Source organism: Mesoplodon densirostris, chromosome X, assembly GCF_025265405.1.
Source record: "Mesoplodon densirostris isolate mMesDen1 chromosome X, mMesDen1 primary haplotype, whole genome shotgun sequence".
NCBI classification, from domain to species: Eukaryota; Metazoa; Chordata; class Mammalia; order Artiodactyla; family Ziphiidae; genus Mesoplodon; species Mesoplodon densirostris.
This window is the reverse complement of record NC_082681.1, coordinates 22706420-22731186: the sequence shown is the minus strand read 5'-3', so window position 1 is coordinate 22731186 and position 24767 is coordinate 22706420. Positions and strand designations below refer to the sequence as shown.

General features: G+C 48.0%; 1 protein-coding gene across 2 annotated transcripts in view; it reads left to right on the top strand.

Annotated features, from left to right (window-relative positions):
• The window catches only part of ARHGAP36 (Rho GTPase activating protein 36), a 30055-nt gene extending 5722 nt beyond the window's left edge, over positions 1–24333 (top strand). Inside the window, exons 2-12 of one of the 2 annotated variants that reach the window (XM_060087454.1) lie at positions 17247–17405; positions 18609–18674; positions 19208–19443; positions 19684–19876; positions 20097–20152; positions 20396–20546; positions 20979–21127; positions 21316–21492; positions 21731–21828; positions 21965–22071; positions 24176–24333. In XM_060087454.1, the coding sequence (XP_059943437.1) occupies positions 17247–17405; positions 18609–18674; positions 19208–19443; positions 19684–19876; positions 20097–20152; positions 20396–20546; positions 20979–21127; positions 21316–21492; positions 21731–21828; positions 21965–22071; positions 24176–24333 (1550 nt within the window). Of the gene's footprint in view, positions 1–17152; positions 17406–18608; positions 18675–19207; positions 19444–19683; positions 19877–20096; positions 20153–20395; positions 20547–20978; positions 21128–21315; positions 21493–21730; positions 21829–21964; positions 22072–24175 lie in introns of those variants that run through there. The other variant, XM_060087453.1, reaches the window with a different exon arrangement.
• The last annotated feature ends 434 nt before the right edge of the window (positions 24334–24767 follow it).

The following is a 24767-nucleotide window of genomic DNA, read 5'->3' as shown; positions in this document are numbered from 1 at the left end:
TGGGGTGGGAGGAAGTCTAGATGCTGAGCAGGTAGTTTGAAACTTTCCTGTATGGAGTATTACATCTGAAACGTTGGTTTCATTAACACTGCCAGGAGAAACTGCAGAGTGAGAATTGGACTTAGGGTCCAGTTCTTCCGGGCTGCATTAGGCTGATAAAAACATCACCCTAAAAGAAGAGGGGCTATTTCAAGAGTGTCAGACACAACAGTAATGAGGAAAATTGGCTTAGTCAGTCAGCTTCAGTACTTGAACACCCCGGTTGAGACACTCTGGGCTATATGGGCAGGGCGTGAGTAAAGCAAGAGAGGGAATTAGCCTTTTCTTGAACATTTATTAGACGTGTTAGACATTTGGCTGACACTTTCCATATTTTACCTCCTTGTCATCTGAACATGTCTAAGGCAGGTGTTAACAGCTCCAATCTACAGATGAGAAAACTGAGGTTCTGAGGGATGAAGTAACCTTCCCAAGATCACATAGCAAGTAAGGGATGGAGCTGGGATACAAACTCAAAGCTGTCTGAAGGTCCTCATCTTTAAAGGGTTTTACTCACATTTTTCTTGTGAAAACCAAGGTCTCCCTCTTCAATAAAATTCACATTTTGGTTCCTTGCCTGTAACGGGGGTTATTAAAGCATCTTGGAGCTTTTAGCTTCTTCAAAGTTGAAGTTTGTTCCCCATTTCACAGGTAAGAGTACTGGACTGGAGTGAACCAGACAGTCTTCATGAATTCAGGTGGGACTTACACAAAGGAATTTAGATAGGTGGTCCAGTGGTTGAGTGTATGTGTGTAGGGGCGGGAGGCAGAGGCCTCACAGGATCGACTGTGAGGAAGCAGAAGTGGAGCTGGTATATTCAGAGGAGAGTGAGGAGGTGTCAGACTGGCCCGCAAAGCAGCAGGAAAGCCAAGTGCCTGAGACCAGATGCTGGGAGACACCAAAGTTTGCATGAACTTCTGGTACAGATTTACCAAGGGGCTTCAGCTACTCTGTGCCCTGTGTGACTTACACTAGCCTCTCTAGCAACCCCCACCCTGCACTTAAAAAAAAAAGACTTTCTGGCTATGTAGTAGTTTAGGTAATGCTTTTCCTGCCCACCCAGGATGAAGTGCTGACCCAGGCCCAGCTGGGGGTGAAGCTTTACGGATGTTACAGCTGCTTCTAGTCCGCACGCCAGGCTCATTTGTGCCAGTTGAAAGGGCACAATAATAACAGTAGCAATTTAAATCGTGCTTCTCGCTTTCCGCTTTCCCCCCTGAAAAGTGGCGAAGTGACTCACCACTGTTGAATCGTCCCTCTCTATCCACTCCCTGACCTCTTTGCGGCAGTCTAGGCTGGTTCCCTGGGGGCTGAGCTGGAAGTCTGTTCTTCCTGCGGCCCTTTAGCTGTGACGGAGCCACCCCCCCACAATAAATGTGTTCCCCCAAAATGCGATGTATTGTTTTAATTTGAAATTCTCATATGAGGCTGCTTGGAGGGCATTAGAGCAGCATGAACCCATTAGGTAAGCACAGTTCTCTCCTCCAAACATGAATAATACAAAATGGGACCCATTCAGAAATCTTTTGAGGGGGCTCTGCTTGTTTTTCTATATGCAGTTTCATATGGAGATGACTGGTCTGCTTGAAATTTACTACATACCAACTTCTGGTGGTAATGCCGTAAAAATAGGTCCAGGGGAGCTGTGAAATCATTCCCTTACTCCATCCTGACCCCTCACCCCCATCCCCATCCACACCCAATTCCCCTGACCCTATGGCTAGAAAATGCTCATTCTCTGCTCTTTCTTTCAGCACCAGCCTAAGGAGAGCTCCCAGAACTGGAGGTGGTGAGGTGCTTATGAGCCTAGAGTAATTAAAGATTTTGAGGTGTCAACAAAGCAGGTAATTAGGTGGAGAAGGTATCAGCTGTCTGAGAGACAAAGAAAGTAATTATGCTGAGCACTCTTGGCGCTGTCAGTAAACTCCAAAGAAAGATTTGTTGGGAAGTGATACTGTTTGATAGAGACTTCAATGCCTAGCAGAAATGAAGGACTCTTGGTGAGGCTGCCTGGAACAGAAGAAAGGTTTAGGGAGCTTGGCAAACCTGGATTCAAATACCAGCTCTGCCTCCCACTGGCTGTGTGACCCTGGAGAAGTTACTTAACTCCTCTGAGTTCGATTTGTGATGTGCAAAATATTGATAAGACAGAGCTCTAATTACCTCATTAGGTCATTGTGAAGACTCAAGGAGATCATGCATGTAACAGCAGTAGCACAATGCCTGGTATACAATAAGTGCTTAATAAATGGTAACATTATTATCATGATCACTGTTATTATTACTATATACCAGGCGTTCTCTACAGGAGCCCAGAGTTTAAAAGGAGAGACAAATAATCGCAGTTATGTATGATCGTGTCATGAGAAGTATGAACAGTGTAACTATGATGGCTCAAAGGAGGGAGCCCTCAACTGGGAGGGAGGGGGGTACAGAAAAGCAGAGAAAGTTTTGTGACTCCCGAGTTGGGTCTTAAAAAAATAAGTAGGCGTTTGTCACGAGGCCCAGGGGGAAAGGGATTCCAGGCAAGTGTATCTGCCCCCACAAAGCCAAAGAGGTGTGAAACAGCCAAGCCTTGAGCTAATAGTTGGGCTTTGCTGGGCACGAACTGGGATCTCCTGGGGGAGGGGGGGAATCAGTGACCAAGAATCTTTCCAGTTTATTCCCACCAGCCCCTGAACCGCGCCTTAGGCGCCCTACCTGGCCAATCACGTGCGACGCCCTCCTCTTCTTTCCTCTAAGCAGTCAGGTAAGCTCACACCCAGCCCCCAGCGGGCCTGGTGCGCACAGCGGGGGGTCGGCGGACCCAGACCCGGCAGATCAGGCCAAGGGGAAAATGTGCCCAGGTCGCGGGCCCCTATCTCCTTCCTCGTCCCAGTCCTGGTGCAAAGCCCCCCTCCACCCCCAATTTAAAAAAAAAAACCACCAAGCACACAGCCACTTGGGTTCTTTAGACAACCCTGTGCTTTCTCACACACCACACCCGTAAACTCACGCCGCGACCCCCCTCCAAGACACACACGGTCTTCAGCCCTCCATCCTAGCACATACATTGGCTGCATGCGTCCCCACCACACACATGAATACATCACACTCAAACACACACGGACATTGCACCCTCACACACACAAACCTTTGAGCACACACGCCTTAAGTAAGCTCACATATAAAGACACCTTGCTCACAAACACACACAGTACACACCACAACAACCACCGCCCGTAAACCCACATTGACACAGCACAGCTAAGGGTAAACACACACCAAACAAATATATACACACAAGCTTCAACGGGCACACACACATACACACACTGCATACACATACACACTACAGCACGACCACAAACCCCGGGAGAAACATACATCGAACACACCCATATCCAGACCACACCCACATAGTCACACTATCATGGGGCAGAAACATGCAACCTACAAACGTGCACACACAAACACCGCACAAACACACGCCCCACGTCCGAGCGCAAACCAAATACACTTCACACCCAGCACTCGGACTAAAACATGCAACACGCACACACACCCCACACCCAGCCACACACGGAACTCACAGGCGAACCGCACTTGCGCGCGCGCACACACGCGTACATGCATACATACATACACATACAGCCCGCCCCCTCCTTCCCTCAGGGCGGAAGAGAAGGGGGCGAGGATGGGAGGAGGGGGAAGAAAGGAGGGGGGGATGGGCGGGCGAGGCGCTGCGAGCACAGACGCTCTTTTCCCTTTGACCTGGGGTGTTGTTCCCATTAACCCGCCTGTTCCCCATTCCCGAGCAAAGGGAGTGAGTTGGGTCCAGATGGGATCCAGTCAGAACCCGGGAGAACTGGAAGGGCTGGGGAATCCGCCGGCGGGCGGAGGGCACGTGAGCTCCAGCCGGGACCCTGCCGGAGGCTCCTCCCCCGAGCAGCCTCCCTCTCAGACCCCTTCGCATCTTTGACCTCTGCTCCCCACCGCGGGGGGAGGTGGTGGAGGGAGGGGGTGCTTCTTCCTCTCCTACCCGAGAGAGTGAGCAACTGTTAGGGGTGGAAAGCTTTACTGGTTTCAAGAAGTAAGGAGTTTAGATCTGCAGAAAAGCTTTTTGCGAAACCTGTTCTAATCTAGTTTGAAGACGTCTCCTAATAGAGAGCTCACTATTTTGCAAAGCAACTAATTTTTACATAAGAGGCAATGGTTATTAGAAATCACCGACACCGCGCTGGACACATAGTAGGGCGTTATAAATGTTCCTCCTTCCCGCTTTTGTCGACAAATCTGGCAGGGCTATCTGCAGCCCAGCACCAGCCCGCGACAGCTCTGGGGCAGTCGGTCAGCTTTTTCTAGCACACAAGCCCCTGGAGAACAGCCGCCTTGGCCAGGGAGCCACCGGCGGCAGGGGGCGGTAGTGTCGCTTAGGGTGCTTTGCACTTCTGGTGGCATAGCCCCCGCGGGACAGTCTGAGGTCCCCTTCCTATGTGGCGGGCTACAGGGGTCACTCTAGAATACTCCGCGGCCAGAAGAACATCTGGCTCCTGTCCTCCGCCTGCCTCCTTTCTGTAGAGATGGACAGCGGGTGAAGGAGAGGAGGAGGAAGAGGACTTCCGCCTGAGGCAGCGCATTGTGTAAAGCGCCTTGCGGTGCAAAGTGCACAAGCTTCGGAGTCGGTATAGGTTCGAATCCCAGCTCTACCACTTCGCAGCTGACTACCTTGGCAGGTCACTGTCTTAAGTTGCGGGGTGGGTGTGAAATTTCAAGGAGGATATGTATGTAAAGGGCTAATTCCAGTTAAAATCCAAATGATGTACATTCCCTTCCATTCCCTCTCCCTAACCCTCACCAAGGATAAAGATTTGGGAGTTTGGGGAAGAGGGGGATCAGAGGCCAGAGATATGGCCACGAGGTAATGCCTCTAAGCCAGAAGATGGACAGAGATTCAATTAGCACTCAATTTCTTAAGCAATGTGCTGTATTTAAGGGAAATGCCTGCACCAGTGATTTTAGCGATGCCACTCACTAGCCACAAGACATTTCAGTTCACAGCCCCGGTCCTTGGGGCTGCAGTGAGGCCACTCTGCCCATCACCTCACCTCTCACAGGGACTTCCTAAATCATTCCCACCCCCACCCCGAATTCTTCTCCCCCTTTCCAAGTTGCTGAGTTATTTTTTTCATCGTAATGAACACTCATTGGATGCCAGGGACATCTTCTCTTACCTTATGCTTTGCCAGTGCCTAGCACAGTGCCAGATACAGCACAGGCTGTATACATGTGGCAAAGTGATGCCCTGGGTGAAATCCCTTGGAAACACTGAGACTTAAGGGCACATAAGGAGTTATCATAAGGAACTGAGCGAGAGGATTCCAATAGCAGCACCCCAGGCACTGTGGGGATGGAGGCTTTTGAATAGGGGGCTATTCTATTCCTCCTCAAAGCCCTCCAGCCCTAAGCTTCCCTGGAAGGGGGTTGTCTCACTGTGGCTGAGGCTTCTGCAGTCAATTAAGAAGAGGGCCTCTTTCCTGGAGGGCAGAGGCCCTGGCCAGCTAGAGGGTGAGTCACTCTCTCAGAGTTGGGCAGCAGAGGTGGCACTAAAGTGACAATGAATTAGTCCAAGATGGCAAGGGGATATTACCTGAGTGATGATCAGGAGGAGGATAAAGCGGAAGCCTGAGCCCTTGAGGCTGGGATTAAGTGGTAGAATGTCTATATGCTTAAGCATAGTCAGCACCTAACCCACCTCCACACTTCTACCCCTCCAAGTCCCAAAGGATAGCCAGGCAGCTTCTTAGAGGAGGAAGTGGAGTGGAAATCATCCTTTGGGAGACCTGGGTTCCAATCCTGACTTGGATACTTGCTGTATAACCTTGGGCAAGCCCTTTTCCTTCCTGTTCTCAACACCAGAAGGAAGTTAAGTGGGCAAGAGGCTCTGTGCTGGGCCCTGTGCTAAGTATTTTACCAGTGTTATTTCACACACTGTTCGCCAGAGTGCTATGTGGTGAGCATTTATTCTGCTGTTTTGCAGTTGAGAAAACTGAGGCTGAGTGATATTTAACCATCTACTTTCTAATATATCATGCAGTCTTTTTTTTTTTTTTTCTTTTTGCGGTATGCGGGCCTCTCACTGTTGTGGCCTCTCCCGTTGCGGAGCACAGGCTCCGGACGCGCAGGCCCAGCGGCCATGGCTCACGGGCCCAGCCGCTCCGCGGCATATGGGATCCTCCCAGACCGGGGCACGAACCCGTATCCCCTGCATCGGCAGGCGGACTCTTAACCACTGCGCCACCAGGGAGGCCCTATCATGCAGTCTTTATGTATTTATGTTACCAAGGCGATCACTGTAACTCAAGCCAATAACCTGCCAGTCCTCTGCCTAAATTGGCTCCTTTTGCACTCAGGTTCACATCATGTCTCCTGGCTGCCCCCCAACGCCAACCCGTGTTGCTTTCAAGGCAGTTGGCTACCTGGGTGGGTTTCTCTTTTCACCTTCGGTGACACCCACCTACCCCCAATTCAGATCTTTCCCTGGCATATCATCATAAGATCCCACATTAGAAAGCAAGCATCACCAGAAAGATGCACCCCAGTATCAGTCCCTTATCACAAGGGTGGGGGATCTGGCTGCAAGATGTTGCAGTGAGGAAGGGGTGCAGAGCTGCCAGGGCCAGAAGGAGGGGCTGCCTAAAAAACCAAGAGGAGAGACAGAGAATGCCAGGGACAAATTGGACCAGCCTCAAACTGCTGCTCCCTCCCTTTCTCCCCCTCTCCTGATCTGGTGCTCTAGAATGTATAAAGGGGCAGCACCCAGCCCATTTTCAGCAGGTGGAGAGGGAGAGATCCTCTCCTTCAAAGGAAGGGAAAACCACCCTGAGCATTCAAATTACATTCCTGTGTCGGGTAAGATTTATTTAATTCCTGAGGGGTGGAGGTAGGAAAGAGGAGCAGGGGAAGAGGGCGCCTTCTTGGTAGTGCTGGTGCCCAGGTGGTACTTTTAGTGAAAAGAGCGCCACCCATGCTGCTGTCAGAGCCAGAAGCTCTCTCCCTTTGCTAGGGGTTAAGAGACACTTGCCACTGGGCTTCTGGATCTCATTTCCAAGCCAGATCCCTATGAGCCACATCTCTGAGCCTTTGGGGAATAAGTCCATGTCTTCCTTGGCTACCTCAGTACCTATGTATGCCTGGGGTCAGCAACTGCCTTCTGTCCTTCCCCCTCCCCTCTTTCCTCCTCTCCTTTGCCTAGGCTCTGCTCCTTCTTCCTTCTTGCTGGGCTAAACGAGAGTCTCTGACATTCTTGATTCTCTTCTCCTCTTTCTTTTCCATCCATCCAGTCGACAACACTCTCCCTTCATCCATTTACTTCATCCAGGAGAGGAGAAAATTCAACTGGGAGGGAGTGTAATTGTGTATTTGAAATTCTCCCCACTTGAGATCTTGCGCTTATAACCCCGTATTGCCCTTGTTGCGTCAGATGAGAATATTTTGTGCTTGTGAATAATACATTTTTGCTTGGCTGAATAGTGATTTGAATATATGATTGTTGGGCTGCAGATTAGAAGAAGGCATTTCTGGAAGCAGAATTAGAAGGTAAGATGGTTTGGGCAGGTGCGAATGGCCTTCTGACTTCTCCAGGTGCCAAGAAGATAGAAAAAGAAAGGTGAAGACTATAGTAGTGTGTGTGTGTGTGTGTGTGTGTGTGTGTGTGTGTGTGTGTGTGTGTGTGTTGGGGGTGGGTTACTGAGACCATTCTCATCCAGATAGGGAGAGGAATTCTGTTTGCTCTTGTTGTTCATTGAACTCTGAACCAAATGATCTTCCTTGTCTCTGAGTTTGGAAGATCAGAGGCCCTGCACAAGATGGCAAACAAGCAGCAGGAAGGGTGAGGCAAGGAGGGGCAGGCAGTTGTTCCTTGTGTACAAAGGGATGCCACCTGCCCTTCAGTGCCATACTAGTCAGGGCAGAAGGGAAGTGATGAGGGGTAACAAAAAGTGTGCTGAGTGGGGTTCCAGGAGTTTGGGGCCTGCCTTTTGGCTCTGCCACTAATTAGCTCAATGCCCTTTGGTAAGTTCCTTATCCATCTGAACCTCCACCTCTGCCTTTCCTTCACCTGTACTGTGAGATTGGGCGGCATGGCCAATGGACGAGAAAGGGAGCCCTCAAAGGAAGGGACCCTTGGGCTGAATCTTGAAAGAGAAATCAGCTTTGAATAAAGGGAGAGATGATTGTGGGGTATGATGAGAAACAGTGGGAGTAGCCCCGGGAATTTAGCAAACAGGTATGCGTAAGGCACTGAGTTAGCTGCTGCGTAGAAAATTGCTATGAATCAGCTCCTGCCCCACCGCGGGGGCTTCAGAGAGAGAGAGAGTGGGGGAATCTGTGCGGCAGAGCTAAGCGCTCACAGTGCCTGCAGCTCGTCCCAGGACGGGTCGTAGTCGCGCCGCAGGACTGACCAGCGGGTCACGCAGCCATTTATTCCCTGGCCGGACCAGGAGAGTCGCCAAGAGGTAGTGCAGGGGCAGGACTCCAGGGGCCTGAGTGCAGCCCCTAGAGGGGCTGAGTGGGAGGTGAGTGCACTCCAAGCGGAGCGCCCGACGTGCGGGAGGGAGAGGAAGCCTGCGGGTCCTGGACTAGGTGCCCAGCTTTTCTTGTTCAATGGCTCAAACGTGCAGCATGCAAGAAAGATTGCATTTTTCAAATTCTCGGCAGCGGCAGGCAGCAAAAGTGGTTTTTGCGCGCGGCGGGGCTTTGCTTAACTTTGCACGTTCTGCGCGCTCTTGAGCCACGTAGGGGCGAGACGCAAGGGGCGCAACCCCGCCTGACCACGCTCCGCAGCAGCAACCTGTGGCCCCGGGACAACCCTTCGAGGGGAGGGCGCAAAGTCTTGGCTGGCCGGTTCCTGTCTCTTTCCCCCTCCCCCTGCTCCCCCTGCCTTCACCTTCACCTAGATCTGGGTAGAGGGCAGACTACCGGGCTAGGGCTCCATTAGGGAGGGACAGGGAGACCCGCTTGGACCCACTCTCCACTCTGGCGCCCGGAAACCTGCGGGGGGGGGGGCAGGGATGCTCTCTCTTTCCAGCTGTGGACAGTGGCCACGGCATGGCCCTGTGTCCTGGAGGTGGCTAAGTCCTGTAGAAGCATCAAGGACTAGGCAGAAGTGAGGACTGTGTCTCTACCGTGTTCTTAGATAAACTGGATAATAATAAATGACACTGGTTGTGTTTTGGGGCTTGGAGATGCTCACAGACTTGCCCAAGGCCACTCAGCTGCTTAGTAACTAGGCAGAGCTCCTGACTCCTGGTCCAGGGTTTTTGTTTGTTTGTTTGTTTGTTTTCTTTTTTGCACTGCGTCATAGCCAAGACAGTGGTCTAATTTTGAAGGAGGATAGATACAGGTAGGTAGACACTGATTTTTTTTAAAAAAATACGTTTATTTAAATGTAGTTTTAAAATACCATTCCTATCATGAAAACTATCAGGAAAACATCTCCCACAGCCCCAATTCCCTATGACAGCCATTCAGACAGGGTTTTGAAAAAGAAAACTGCAGAAAATTGAATGCTTCTTGGGGGAGATACAATCAAAGGAGAAGGGAAGCAGGTGGGAGTGGGGGAACAAAGGTGAAAGAGAGGTAGCTCTCAGCACAGATTTGGAGAACAACTTTATTCTGAAGGTTTCCTTGACAGATCTCTGTCCAGATGGTTTGGGGAAGTGTCCCTACTGGTCTTTCCTCTCTCGTGCCCACTCTGTAGAAACCCCAGCTGTGGTCTAGAGGGGCAAATGTTTGATGGTTCTTTCTTTAATTCAGAGTCTCCTCCTTCCCTCTGTTGTAGCAAATACATTGGGTAAATCTGTTCTGTGTGTGTGTGTGTGTGTGTGTGTGTAAATGCATATGTGAGAATGCATGAGGATGTGTGTGTGTGTGTATTTGTGAGAGGAAATGTGTGTCTGAATGGGAATATGTCTTAAAGAAGGGGGCTTGGGACCAGGGGAGTTGAGAAGATGGGAAAAATGAATCAGAGTTTACCGAATGCATACTATAAACCTACAGCTGAATAAGGGTCTGAGTAGTGCTGGTGGACCTGAAGAAATAGTCAATTCTTAACATTCCTTAAAGGAACAAAGGAGAGGAAATGTATTTAAATGAGGGCAGGGAAGGATGATGTGAGACCCATGTCAGACTCTTGACATTTATGTGACCTCCAACTAGGCTGTAAGACCCCAAGGACAGGAACTGGGACTTTCCACTCCAGATGGCTCCCCCCTTTCCTCCACCATCCCTAACATGGATGGCTTGCACACTGTGCTGAGGAAACCAAAGGTAGGGACTAAATCCCTTTTGTGGGCCAGCTAACCTTTTTCTACATTTCAGAGCCTAGACTGATCCCCCCAACCCCCACCATTAGTTGCCTTGCATTCCTGATCATGAAAGACCCAGTGAAGAAACAGTTCAACTCATCCCCTCCGAAAGTGAGCTACCTGCTGACAGGATGTGGCACCCACTTTTACCTTCTATGCATGGTACAAGGGCATTCTTCAATGGGGTCACTGTCTGCTTCATTCCAGATAGCAGCACTTCTGCTCAGTCTTCCTTTCAAATATGACTCTCAGGTATTTGGCGGGGGGGGACAATTCCTCACCTTGGTACAGCACTATACCCTTTGGAGGATTCTTTCATGTCACCCTGTCTTTTATTTAATCTTTACCATAGCCACACCTGATAGACATCATGGTTGTTACTTTGTAAGGTGATGGAACTGAGGCTCACAAAAGTGAGATAATTAGCTCTAAGTGACTTGGTTGGTGAGTGTGTGAACTTACAGGTGGTAAGGCTGGGATTTGAACCCAAGTTCTAGTTCATACCTCAGGACCTTTTCAGGTTGCCATGCTGTCAGCTTGGGGAGTGGGCTGAGGCAAGAGACGTGATGGGAGGAATACATAGTGCTTTTGGTGCTTTTCTTTTCTATTCACTCCTCTTCTCTACTTTCATAATAGTGTTTTTCAAAACCATATATATCTGTATCTTTCTATCTATCATTATCTACCTATCTTATGTACCTATCATATCTTTCTTCTTCTTCTTCTTCTTCTTCTTCTTCTATCTATCTATCTCTCTATCTATCCTATCAATCATCTACCTTCATTCCTATTTCCCAAGAATAGTGTGTATAAAGAAAGACCTCAGGGCCTCCCTGGTGGCGCAGTGGTTGAGAGTCCGCCTGCCGATGCAGGGGATACGGGTTCGTGCCCCGGTCTGGGAGGATCCCATATGCCGCGGAGCGGCTGGGCCCGTGAGCCATGGCCGCTGAGCCTGCGCATCCGGAGCCTGTGCTCCGCAACGGGAGAGGCCACAACAGTGAGAGGCCCGCGTACGGCAAAAAAAAAAAAAAAAAAAAAAAAAAAAAAAAAAAAAAAAAAAAAAAAAGAAAGACCTCAAAATCTAGCCATCTCCTTAGGAAAGAAAATAATCTTGACTCAGGCCATCCCAGTTCCAGGCAGCAGATATTGGTGATGTATACCAAGAAATACCGTGGTTTAGTGGGAAGGGCAAGACCAGGCCTGGGGATAGTCTAGTTCCCAGATTGTATTTCTTCATGGCATGTTAGTGCAACTTCAGTTAAGTTACAACCTCTCTGGAGTCTTAGTTTGTTGTTATCTCTAAAATGGGAACATAACACCAAACCTACCTCCTTCCCAGGGGTGGTTGTGAGAATAAAGTGGCATGATTCATTTATCCATGAATCACAAATAGCTGTTTTAATTACAAGACCTTTATGTTCTCTCAAAACTGTCAAGAGTTTATAATCCTATGATTACCCAACAAACACATTGAACACCTACTGTGTGCTAGGGTCTGGAAATAATGGACATGTGGAAAGCTTTTGAGAACATGAAAAGCACAAGAAAAATTAGACATTAAAAAATTACCTTCTATTGATGGAACATCTTATTTTTTTTACTTTTTCTGCCACAACATAATAGAAGCAGCAACCGAAAGGGAAAAAAGAGATAAAGGGTGACACAGCTTGTGATGCCAGCACTATTAATGCACTCTGACACATACTGCAGATAATACTGAGAATATCTATATCTTGTTGTACCTTCGGATATGACCTCCCTTGGTTTATCGAAACAGGCTTTGATTATGTGTCCATTCTTTTGATTTCATTATTTAGCTATGCATTATTTTGTAGCTATTAAAAGCAAAGGTGGATGAGGCAGTGGAAAGAGCCCTAGGTCTGAGAACTGGGTTCTTGTCTAGATTCTGTGTCAAATTGCTGTGTGGCCTTGGGCAATCTCCCGTCTCTCTTTGAGCCTCAGTTTGTTGAACTCTAGAATGGAAGCTTTGGGCTAGGTGATGGCTAAGGTCCCTTCTATCTCTGATCCATTCTAATCTAAGAAGTTCTGGAAACACTTTTTGATACCAGAGCTTTTCTGAATGTATTTTAACAGTACTACCTTTGGTTTATGAGCTTCTGTTATGGCATGATGGACTGACTCACGTATTGAAGAACGCTGCCCCCAAATTTAATTATTTTGGGGCATTACACCGCATAGGGTAAAATGAGCCATTTTGTTCATCACGACTGCAGCCTTCGCTGAAATGGAGGTTATGGGATAGCAACTTAAAGGCTAACTCATTAATGCTCAGGGACGAATGAGGTAATGTGCCAGCAGACCAAATTGGTGCCTGAATGTTTTCATCTGGAGACCTGTATCTCTTTCTCATGTTGTGATATATTAATGCAGATGTCTTTATCCATTGTCATTGCCTGTAGACATTTGAATACCGTAGATGCAATACCTTTTGGGCACTCAGCCCTGCACACTATCAATTTCTCAAAGTCCAAATTCTCTCAACGGCTAGAAGCAAAATTCTGATGGTGCCATAAAGTGCCTAATTTATTAGGATTCTATCGATGGCATCAGTGCAGTCCTGCTTTTCTCTCAGAGGTGTTTACTAGTGAGCACTGCACCACCCCTAACTATTTAATGGGGGCAATGGAGTAAATTAGTCCTCCAAATTGTGAAGGCTGTGGATTTATGCCTAGCTGAAACATTTCTGTCCTCACAATGTTGAAGAGGGTGACCTTTCTGATGTTAATTTGTTCCTCCATCTGTGCCATGCGTTTCAGGAGGACGTGAGGAACAAGCTTGATGCCACTCATGTGTGTTTTCCCTCTTCGTATTGCTGGAGAGTTGATCTGGTTGTGCCTCTACTCTTTGTTCAAATTCTCTCTCTTGGTAGCTGCTAATATCCTAGCCCCTTTACTGATCCAAATGAAATTATATGTTATTTTGCTAGTGACGATGTGAAATTGGATGGTTTAAAAGGTAGATAAGTTTTTGAGACTTACAAGCATTTTACTAATCTGAATAATAGCATTTTAAAAATGGACCTATGCAGTTAGTTTTTCTAAATTTTATAAGATAATTTTTTATACTTGACCCTGATGTCATTGGAGATTGAAGAAGAAAGATCTATTCACAACAATCTCCCAAGATCTTTTTACCTGTTTTAATTTAATTCAAATTTAGTAGAGATTGAACTAAGTCAGATGCATTGATACAAATTCTAATTGTATGTAATTACTTTCGAAACCTGATATTTTCTGGTAAAGTCAGGCCCTCTGCAAAGAACCTTCAATATCAATGTGTTTATTAGAAGCCAATGCTAAATATCACATGTACATTATTCATTTAATTCTTACACAGTTGGTGAAATGGATACTGGATCATTTCCCCATTTTATAGAGGAAGCCACTGAGGCTCAGAATTCAACAAACTTTCCTAAGCTCACACAGCTAAGAAATCACAAAGCTTGGCTTTGAACTCAGTTCTATTTAGCTCTGACTCCAGGGACCATTACAGATATTTGTTTAAGGATATTGTTTTTGCAAATGTGTTGAACTCTATGCTGAAATTGAGAGGGCTTACTTTTGTCTTCCTTCTTCCTTTTTGATGTCATGGTCACTTCAGGCCAATGCCAGGGCATGCTGACGGGAAGGGGAAGACACTTCGGAGCAAGAGAGGTCTCTTAGCACCTTGTTCTCTGTGGGGAGCCTCCTTTTGCGATCAGCTCATAGTGTTGAAGCCTAGTTATTGGTCCCCCCTCCCCAACCTGCTCATCTGCTTCTTGTCTAGGCACACTGGACTTCCTAATTCTGCTTCTGTCTGGTATTCTACTGGTGCCTTGAGAGTATTGAAGGCAAGCAAGACAGTGTCAATTTTGCTGGCAGAATTGTGGCATATGATTGCTCTTAAGTTTAGCCCTGTATCTTTGAGCAGGAGGCAATGACAAACAGTTTATTCTAAGGCCTTTGATTTCCTTTGGAATTGTAAGCATCTAGGCTGACTCATCTCTCAAAGGCTTCTCTCTCTCTCTCTCTCTTGGCTGACGTTGTTTTGAGGTTCTCTTATTTGTTCTCACCTTATTTTGGGGGGAGAAGAGGGATTGATTTTCATCTTGATTTTTGGGTGAAAGAACCAGCTATACTCTTCGGATGACCAGATTGTAACCCTTGGCAAGAAGAAATAGCTGCAACTCCAAAACAGGTACAAAAAGGTCTAAATTGGGATAAAGGGAAAGAGGGAGCCATGCAAAAAAAAATAATAATCCATAGCTAGGCTGTGTGTGTCAGAATGAGACCCTTGGCTAATAGATTTTGGACCTGCCATTGTGAATGGGGGATTACTGGCTGCTTAGTTTGGGACTGTGGTTAGGTTCTCTGCATGTGCCTTTGGTTAAGATGGTCATTTTGTGGATGCAGTATGGTGGTTGGGCTTAGGTGTTTACTCTGGGTCCAGGGGATATTGATTTTCAGTTGAAGGGACTTTTAAAAATATGTATGCTAAGAATTTTCCTCTTAGCTCAGTTCAAAAGGCATAGAAATACTCCTCATCCTATCTCATACTGAACTTCAGTTATCCGGCAAGTGTTTATTTCTGACATGTGTGACTTTGGCCATTAAGGAAAGTGGGCAAAAGAGGATTTTGGAAACAAAAGAAGTGAGGGAATTTTTTTTGACAGAGCTCATTTATATAGATTATTGGATGATAAACTTCTACCTACCTTTTCTCTGTCAGAGCCACATTACCTGATCTTTGGAGTTTAAGCACCCCCCCAATAATATATAGAATATTATCATAAAACTCCATGGGCAAGGGGAGCTCAGAAAAGTAGCATGTGACCACTTCCCTTCTTGCCAAAATATTTAGTTCCCCACGTCCTGAATTATCTTCTCTTAGGAAGAAGCATCCACACATTCACCCAAACCATAAACTTCGGAGCTATCCTCTCCATTACAATAAAAAATTTTCTCTAAGTCCTATCAGTTATACCCATAAAATCCATCTCCTGCTCCAGCCCCATTGATACTGACTTGTGTCAGCATCTCTTGCCTCTTGGCTGATTTACCTACTTCAGGCTTTATACCCAAACCAGGTTTTTCACTGCTCTGTGATTTTTCCAAGCTGCAGCTCTGACTCTGTCACTTCCCACTTAAAACCCTGCAGTAGTTCCCTATTACCTTCAGGAGAAAGTCCGGCTCCTTAACATGGCTTATAGGGCCATTCATGATCTCATTCCTGCCTATCCAGATTTATCTCCTTCCATCCTCTTTATACAGCTTTAAGAATATAACAACCTCTCTTCCATCTCTTTGCCTTTGCACAAGCTGTTCTCTCTTTCTGGACACTCCCCCCTCCCTGTCTCCAGGCAGACTTAGATGTCTCCTCCTTTCTGCTTTCACAGTAGTTTGTTTATATCTTGGGCAATTGACTTATCACAAGGTTTTGTAAATTGTTGTTAACCTGTGTATCTCCTTCGCTGCACTGTTAAATTCTTTATGAAAAGAGTATTATTATTTTGCTCATATTTGAATCTTTAGTGCCTGGCACAAAGTAGACAATTAATGCAGGTTTCTTTTCTTTTCTTTTTTTTTAAAATGCATACGTGAAAGAACAAATTAATAATAGAGGTGAGGATGTGCAGGATAGGATGCTGTGTGGGGTGCAGGGAGATCCCCACTGGGGTATCCTGCGCAACCTGGGAGCAGTTTGAGGTAGTGGGCACCATGCAGAAGGGATATGTAAAAGAGGTTTGCCAATATGCCAAGAAACTTCACTATACCAATCCTGTATAGAGAGTCTCATTAGAAATGGCCTGGAAGTGATGTTTGTTTTGGTACAAACTGATGTTGTTGTTGTTTTTCAGGAAAAAATAACATAATCAAGTTGCACAATTTTTGGTAAATAGATAAAAGGCAAAAGGCAAACCAAATCCCACTATTTGATACAGACACCATCAGTAATTGGGTGCATTTCTCTCAGTCTTTTATTTTTTTGCATGTTTTTCTTCACATAGTTGTAATCATAATTAATACAATTCTGTATTTTATATTTGTTGTTTAAAAGCTCCTTGTAAACATCATTTTAATCATTGCATGATTTTCCATACTGTGGAAATTCCATAATTTATATAACTAGTCTTGTTGCTGGGTTAGCTTTTTTTCCCTTAATTTTTTACTGTTATGGTTCACGTACATATGGTTTTTCCTGTCTGTAGGAAGATTTCATTAGGATAGATTCCTAGAAGGGGAATTACTGGGTCAAAGGGCCTGGGGATGATTTTTGGCTTCAGACTCACGTGTCCAGTTTGCTTTCTGGAAGAGTTGTACAAAATTTACAGAGCTCCTAACCTTGATGAATGTGCCCATTTCACCCAAACTGGACAGCATCAAGCATTATTATTAAAAAATAAAAATAAACTCCATCAATGTTCCTAATAATTAAAGGAAAAATATTACCTTATTCTTATCTTAATGTGCACTTTAAAATTGTAAGGTTGGTTTTTTTTAAATATTTTTTTTTCTTTTTTTAAAATATTTTTTTCTTTTTTCCTTTTTGTCCAATTAGGTTTTCTCTTTTCTGAACTGTCGGTTCAGGGCTGGCTTTTTTTAAGTTAGATTTTTTTTTAATAAGCAGCCAGAGGCAGCTCTGCTTGAGGGTGAAGCCACCTCCCAGTTTTCCCTCCCCCTTTACCACCCTCCACCCCCCCATAGTTCCCTCCACCAGGTCCAGTGACAATTGGATGATGCAGTCCTGATAATCATCCGATTCCAGAATGGGTGACTGCATTCCTTTTCTGAAGGCAGCAAGGACACTGTGCCCCAGAATCATGCCCCCTTTGCTGTTGTTGTCCGCCTTCATTTTTTTAGTGAACGTCCTGGGAGGAGCCCCAGGACACAACCCGGACCGCAGGACCAAGATGATCTCAATACACAGCCTCTCCGAGCTGGAGCGTCTGAAGCTGCAAGAGACTGCTTATCACGAACTCGTGGCCAGGCATTTCCTCTCTGAATTCAAACCTGAAAGAGGTGAGCAGTACCCCGGGATGTGGCATCCTCGCCTTCGGGGCCGAGTGGACCCCCTGGGCTGAACGGGACGAATGGGGGGTCCAGGAGGGTGGGAGGGACTCTCCTCTGGTCTTGGACCTGGCCGGTTCTCCTGGATCCTGGAGAACTGAGGGAGCGGGAGTTAAAGGGTGTTTGGTGAATTGGGAAGAGGTAAAGATTAGTTGAGTTGGGTTGAAGCCTGGGGGCTTGAGGGGCAGTGAGACAGGCAGATACCAGGGACAACAGGTGGACAGAGGACAGGTGAAAAGACAGACGCACCAGGTGAGGTGCCAGAACAAGTCGGAATGAGATGGAGACGCAGAGGGACACTCAGAGAAGACTGGGACAGACAGAGACAGCGCGGTTGAGAGACGAAGAGTTAGAGGGAGATAGCGAGACAGTGAGAGAGAGACACGGGCCAATCCGGGCGAGTAGCGGGAGGGCGGGTGCGGGTGCGGGGGGCGGCGGCGGGAGGTGCGCTGGGAGCGAGCGGGACCCAGCGCAGGACGGGGGTCGAGCGCGCCAGTGGTCTCCGCGGTGCAGGCGCAGATTCTGCGACTGAGGGGAGGTGGGAGGGCGTCACGCGAGCCGAGGGGTGCCGCCGCAGTGATGAAAAGTGCAGGGGGCCGCAGGTTCGCCCGGCGCAGCCTAAAAGGAGCGCAGCAAAGGGCGAGGAGACCCCGCGGGCAGCCGCCACTGTGGGGGTCGGAGTGCGGAGATAGCGGGTGTCACCGCTTCTCCCGCGGCCGCAGCGCAGGGAGCCGACGGCATCCCGGGAGCGAGCGCGCCAGCAGTAACTTAGCGACCCTTACTAGCCGAGGCGCCACAGGCAGAGCCCCTCCCCTCGCCTGTTGCGCTGTCCCGCGGCCTAGGAGCCCCGGAATTTATGTTTTAAGCGTTGTGTTGAGCTTCTGCTGGTGCGTAACAAGGTGCGCGCTGCGCACGCGGCGCCTTTGATGATCTGGTTTGGTTAAATTCTTGGAGCCTCATATGTGGTAGTTAGGATTGGTCCCGTTTTCAAATGGGGAAACTGAGGCTGAGTGAAAGCAAAACACTTTTGGGGGGCTGGACAGAGCTGTTGCCCCTCTCCCCAATCTCTGTGGATCAATGCATTACGATGTTTTAGTCACTTATCAAATCCTATTTGTATGAGAATGCGTGTGTTTTCTTTTTCTCTTCCCATAGCTCTACCAATTGACCGTCCAAACACCTTGGAGAAGTGGTTTCTGATTCTGAGAGGACAAGAGAGGGGTGAGGGTCTCTCATACTGTACTTTCCTTAGTAAAGAAATAGAATGCTGCACCCCTCCTGTACTGCGTCCCTGGCTACTGGAGACTGGGCGGTGCCCACTGCCCCTGGGGGGGGGACTCACTCCCCCCCCCAACCCCGCTTCCAGAAACCCCGCAGGGGGATGATTTCAGGAAATAGCGCACTAGCTGCAGGAGTGCTGGGCAGTCCCATCAGATATGCCTAAGCTTTCTGGGTGAATCTACCCCAGACAGTTTGCCCAGAAGAAATTACCCTCATTGCCTCAAGGTGGTCACCCCCTGGCAGGACTTAAGGCAGAGACCCCGTTGGGGTAGCTGAGTGGAGCTGAGTCTTTCAGCCAGACCATCGCAGGGTCCCTTTGGCTCCCTCCCCAGGGAGGGGCGCTGCGGGTCTGGTGGGGTAGGGCTGGCTGGGGGCGGTTGCTTAGAGGAGTGCTACAGCCCCTGCAGTTCCTCCTGATTTAAGCGCTGCGGAGCGTTGACCGTTTCTCATTCTTTCTCTCCCTGGCTCCCCAGCGGTACCACTCAAGACGTTTGGCATTCGACTGGAAGAGGTGCTGGTGAACGAGCTTACCCGCCGCAAGCAACTTGAACTGAGAGCCGCGATGCAGATTGAAGAAGCCACCGGTCAGGTTGCGGGCCGTCGTCGGGGAAACGTGGTGCAAAGGATGTTTGGCCGCATCAGGCGCTTTTTCAGTCGCAGGCGGGCTGAGCCCTCCTTGCCCCGGGAGTTTACTCGCCGTGGGCGTCGAGTGAGTTCAACCCTCCAGTTTTCAGGCAGGGACCCTTCTTGAAGTGTCCAGGGATGTGGGGCGGGAAGGTCAAGGCCTGTGTCCTCAGAGGGAAGGGGAGCTGAACAGAACGTGTTGGAGGGGTGTAATTGGCTTGCCACAGAGAGAATGTCTCCTGTTGTGAATGTGATGCAGTCTTCAGGGAGGTCCAGAGTGACACTCCTGCTCCCCCATTTTAACATGGTGGGGGTTTCTCCACAGGGTGCTGTCTCTGTGGATAGCCTGGCTGAACTGGAGGACGGGGCCCTGCTGCTGCAGACCCTGCAACTTTCCAAGACTTCCTTTCCAATTGGCCAGCGACTTCTGGGATCCAAAAGGAAAATGAGCCTCAATCCGATTGCTAAGCAAATCCCCCAGGTCGTTGAGGCTTGCTGCAGCTTCATTGAGAAACATGGTAAGGGGCCAAGAATGGTGGTTAAATCAAGGTAGGAGGCAATTCAAGAGAAAGAACGGTGTTCTAGAGATGGGGAGAGGAAAGAGGTCAAGGGCTGAAGGGCTTGAAACATTCCCCTGCCACCAGTTGGGGTTGGGATACAATGGGGGAGGAAAAGGGAAATGCTGGCGGTGGGGGCGGTGAGCACAGATACTTAGCATCCCCTGGTCTTTTCTTTCAGGCTTAAGCACAGTGGGGATTTTCACCCTGGAATATTCTGAGCAGAGAGTGCGTAAGGTAAATCAGCTATGTTTATGCTTTTGTTCCTTCAGTGAGAAAAAATGGTGGGGGTAGGGGCCCCCCATAGACCTGAAGAGAATGTCATGCCTCGTGAAGGGAGCACAGTCTTCTTTCTAGCCCCCAAGGCACACCGTATAGCCAACTACCTCCACTGAAGCCTGAGACTTACTGAAGGAGTGGCCAGTAGGGAGCCTGTGATGGGCAGAGCAGCCACCGAATGTATTCTCTCTCTTTTTCTAGCTCCGTGAAGAATTTGATCAAGGTCTGGATGTAGTGCTGGATGACTCTCAGAATGTGCATGATGTGGCCGCACTCCTCAAGGAGTTTTTCCGTGACATGAAGGACTCTTTGCTGCCAGATGATCTGTACATGTCCTTCCTCCTGACAGCAAGTGAGTCTTCTGCTCTCTCTTGTTGGGCAAGGAAAGGAAATAGTACAGGGGATGTGGGGTTCTGGGGACAGAGCTCAGGCTGCAAGACCCCAAGGAACTAAGGCAAAATGAACACCAGAAGATGAAAACACCTCTCCAGATTCCGCTATAAGTCTGTTGTTTGGAAATCTCTCTAGAGCTTCTTGAAGCTGTGTGCACCCTCTCAGGGCAAAGAAGAACCTAGGTTCTGTAGGGAGGGGGTCTGATTTTGATGGGAGCACTTCTTGCTTTTAGGAATCCTGAGCTCAAATGCCATGAGAATGAGCAAAGAAAAGATGCTTGAGTACTTTATCCATAGCCTTTGGCATTTTTCAACCAGAATCACACCTTTCTTTGTATCAGGCTGCTGCCAAGGCTAGCCCCCTAAGCCAGTCCCTGTTTTCCTTCCTCTAGCTCTGAAGCCACAGGATCAGCTTTCTGCCTTGCAGTTGCTGGTTTACCTGATGCCACCTTGCCACAGTGACACCCTGGAGCGTCTCCTGAAGGTCCTGCATAAGATCACTGAGAACTGCGAGGACTCCATTGGCATTGATGGACAGTTGGTAAAAAGCTCTGGGAAAGGGTAGTGAGATTTATAGAAGGGGAGATGTGTGGGAGTATATGAGAAAGAGAAAGAGACAGAGACAGAGAGACAGAGGGAGAGGGAAACAAGAACAAAAAGAGACATTTCTATTTGTGTAACTTCCATTACTACTTCAGAGTTGATCACTTTCTGCTTTCCTTTACTTAGGTTTCAGGCAATCGTATGACTTCCACCAATTTGGCTTTGGTGTTTGGATCTGCTCTCCTGAAGAGGGGGACATCTGCCAAGAGGGAGTCCAGGAAAACAAGACTGGGGATTGACCACTATGTTGCTTCTGTCAATGTGGTCCGTGCCATGATTGATAACTGGGATATCCTCTTTCAGGTAGGTGGAAGCTTTAGACACACTTATTTCACAGCTCTTTCACCTGTTCACAAGGCAAGGAAGAGTTCACATGCATCCCTGGGGGTATCCAAAGCAGGCAGCCACAAATCTCCCAGTCTAGAAATCGTTCCTACATTAGCTGGGCATGGTGCCTTCAGTTCTGGGTACCTGATAGAGATGAGTATAGATTTTAAAAATGTTGTGTAATAAAGGCTAACATTGCTAATTTTACCCTCAGGTGCCTCCCCATATTCAGAGGCAGGTTGCTAAGCGTGTATGGAAATCCAGTCCTGAGGCCCTTGATTTTATCAGACGCAGGAATTTGAGGAAGATCCAGTGAGTGTTTTCTTGGTTTGTTCATGCTTAGCCTGAAGGAGAATCACCTATGGGGGCTCCCAACCCCAGGCCACCTCTATGTTAGTCAACCCAAGTATACAAACTGACTTGCTTTTTCAAATTCATTCCCCTTCAGGAGCGCACGGATAAAGATGGAAGAGGACGCTTTACTTTCTGATCCAGTGGAAAACTCTGCTGAAGCCCGGGCTGCTGTCCTTGGTCAAAGCAAGCCCTTTGATGAAGGTCAGTTCCCTGCTGGCGGTCAGACCCCTGGTGAAGGTCAGGCCCTTGCTGAAGGTCAGTCCCTTGGTGAAGGTCAGGCCCTTCCTGAAGGCCAGGTCCTTGCTGAAGATGAGCCCCTTGAGGAAGATGAGTCCTCTGAGGAAGATGTGCCAGTCAATGAAGAACTAGTATTTGAATATCTCAATCAAGGAGTAGTCTTTGGCGAAGCCCAAGGTCTCGGGATTCCAAATGACCTTGAGATTCCAGGTCCACATCTCGAAGGCATTCCAGAGCCTGATGAAGATGACGACAATGATGACAACGACGATGATGACGGTACCCTGAATTTTGATCTTCCTCCCCTTGAGGACATTCTAGACCCTGATGATGAAATTCTAGAACTCATTGAAATCCAAGACTTTGAAGAAATACCATATTTTGATATGGTTCCAGACCCTGAAGTAGCCCGAGATGTGCAAGAAATCCCAAACCCTGGAGAAAACCCAAACCACGACCTTGAAGAAGGACCAGATTTTGAAGACTACCATAGCCTTGACCTAGCAGAAGTTCCCTATCTTGATGTAATCCTGAACACTGAAGAAGCCTCAGATACTGACGAAATCCCAGACAATGAAGAAGCCCCTGACACTGATGGAATCCCAGACCATGCAGATGACTCAGATAATGATGAAAACCCAGATTCTGAAGAAGACCCCAATCTTGAAGAGGTCCCAGCCCTTGATGAAATACCAAATGATGAAGCCTCAAATGCTGACGAAGTTCCAGACCACGAAGAAGCCCCAGAGGTCAATGGGATTTCAGACTCTGATGAAGACCTTGATTTTGATGAAGTCCCAGCTCTTCATGTGGTCCCAAGCCCTGAAGAAGCCCCTGGTGGTCATGAAATCCCAAATCATGAAGAATCCCCAGAGGTTAATGGGCTCTCAGACTCTGAAGAAGACCCCGGTCTTGAAGAGGTTCCAGCTCTTGATGGAGTCCCAAATGATGAAGAAACCTCAGATACTGAAGAAATTCCAGATTATGAAGAAACTCCAGAAGTCAATGGAATTGCAGGCTCTGAAGAAGACTCCAACCCTGAAGAGGTCCCAGCCCTCCATGTGGTAACGAGCCCTGAAGATGTCTCTGATTTTGATGAAATTCAGAACCAGGAAGAATCTTCAGATGTAAGTGGAGTCCCAAACAATGAAGAAGCCTCAGACGCTGAAGAAATCCCAGGACACAAAGAAGACTCTGATGTCAGTGGAATCCAAGACTCTGAAGAAAACCCCAGTCTTGAAGAAGACACAGTTCTCAGTGTGGTTCCAGAGCCTGAGGGCACTCAAATTCACAACAAAATTCCAGATTCTCAGAAAGATCTAGCCAACACTTTTGAAGAAGATGAAATTACAAACATGGCTCCAGAGCCTGAAGATGTCTCCATCCTCAATACAATTCCAGACCCTCAGCCAGACCTAGCTGTCAATTTTGAAGAAATCATGAATGTGGAAGCAGTCCCAATGCCTAGTAATCTTGACTCTAAAGAAGTTCAGCGTCCAAAGACCATCCAGTTCCGCAAAGAAGATGCAGCTGTTACATTTCCTGTAGATACTGCCTTCCTTAAAAACAAGTCTCAGCCTGGCCAAGTCATGGACTACAGGTCCTCCTCAGAGTCATTGAAGACCGACACCTGCTTTCTCCCCTCCATGAAGTTCTGTAAGCTTCCGGCTCCAGCTTTGTTACTCATTTGCTTAGTAAAATTAGTCAGGCTGGTTGTAGGGTGGTGGTGGTTGTTAGGAGGATGCCCACTTCCTCGCTTCCCTGGTGGTATTGCCCATTTGCTCTAAGCACGGGATATCTGTCTCGCTCTTTCTGTTCTCTAACATGGCCCTGCCCTCCTGCCCCCCGCCCCCACACACCCAGCTTCCACAGTGGGCCTAGATTTAGAGATGTATGTTCTACTGTTAGGCTGCAGTTTTCTTACATGTCAAATGGGGGTAATCATTTCTGCCCTAACTTCTTACCTCATACTGTATTTGAAGCTCAAAATTAGGTCTTAGTTCCTTGGGTGCTGTGCAAAGTGTGAAGTCTAGAAACATAAGGAGTTAACATTGTTACTATTTTCCAGGTTCCTCTGAGGAGCCAGCTGTGCCTCCCGGCACTGCCCGTTCCCATGACGATGATGAAGGAGCGGGTAACCCCCCCATTCTGGAGCAAGACCGCCCATTGCTCCGTGTGCCCCGGGAGAAGGAGGCCAAAACTGGCATCGGCTACTTCTTTCCTTAGACGTTTTTCCTTCTATATGGTGCCAGACGGGGGGAAAGGGTGGGGGTAGACCTGGAATGTCACAGGGAACATTAAGGAGAGTCTTGAAGGTAAAGATCTGAGGGTAAGAAGGAGTTCCACCTGATGCTCGGGTCAGGCTGTGAATTCCAAACACACTACCAGCCCCTTTCCTGGGGATGCTCGGTCCCTTCAGCCGGTAAAAGTGGAGATGTTTCTGTGTCATGCTCAGGCACCCTGGTGCTACCTTGCCTTTCTCTTTTACCCCTGATCCTGGCTTTCCCTTACTACAGCCGTTCCTTTAATTGATGTGACATTTGTGGTAAACACCTGTCCCAGAGAAGCTCACAAATCTCGAGGTGCTTTCCCTCCCCCAAAGGGGATTGCATGCTTTTCCTGACTTTCCTACCCTCCTCCTAAGAGCTCAATTGGAAAGG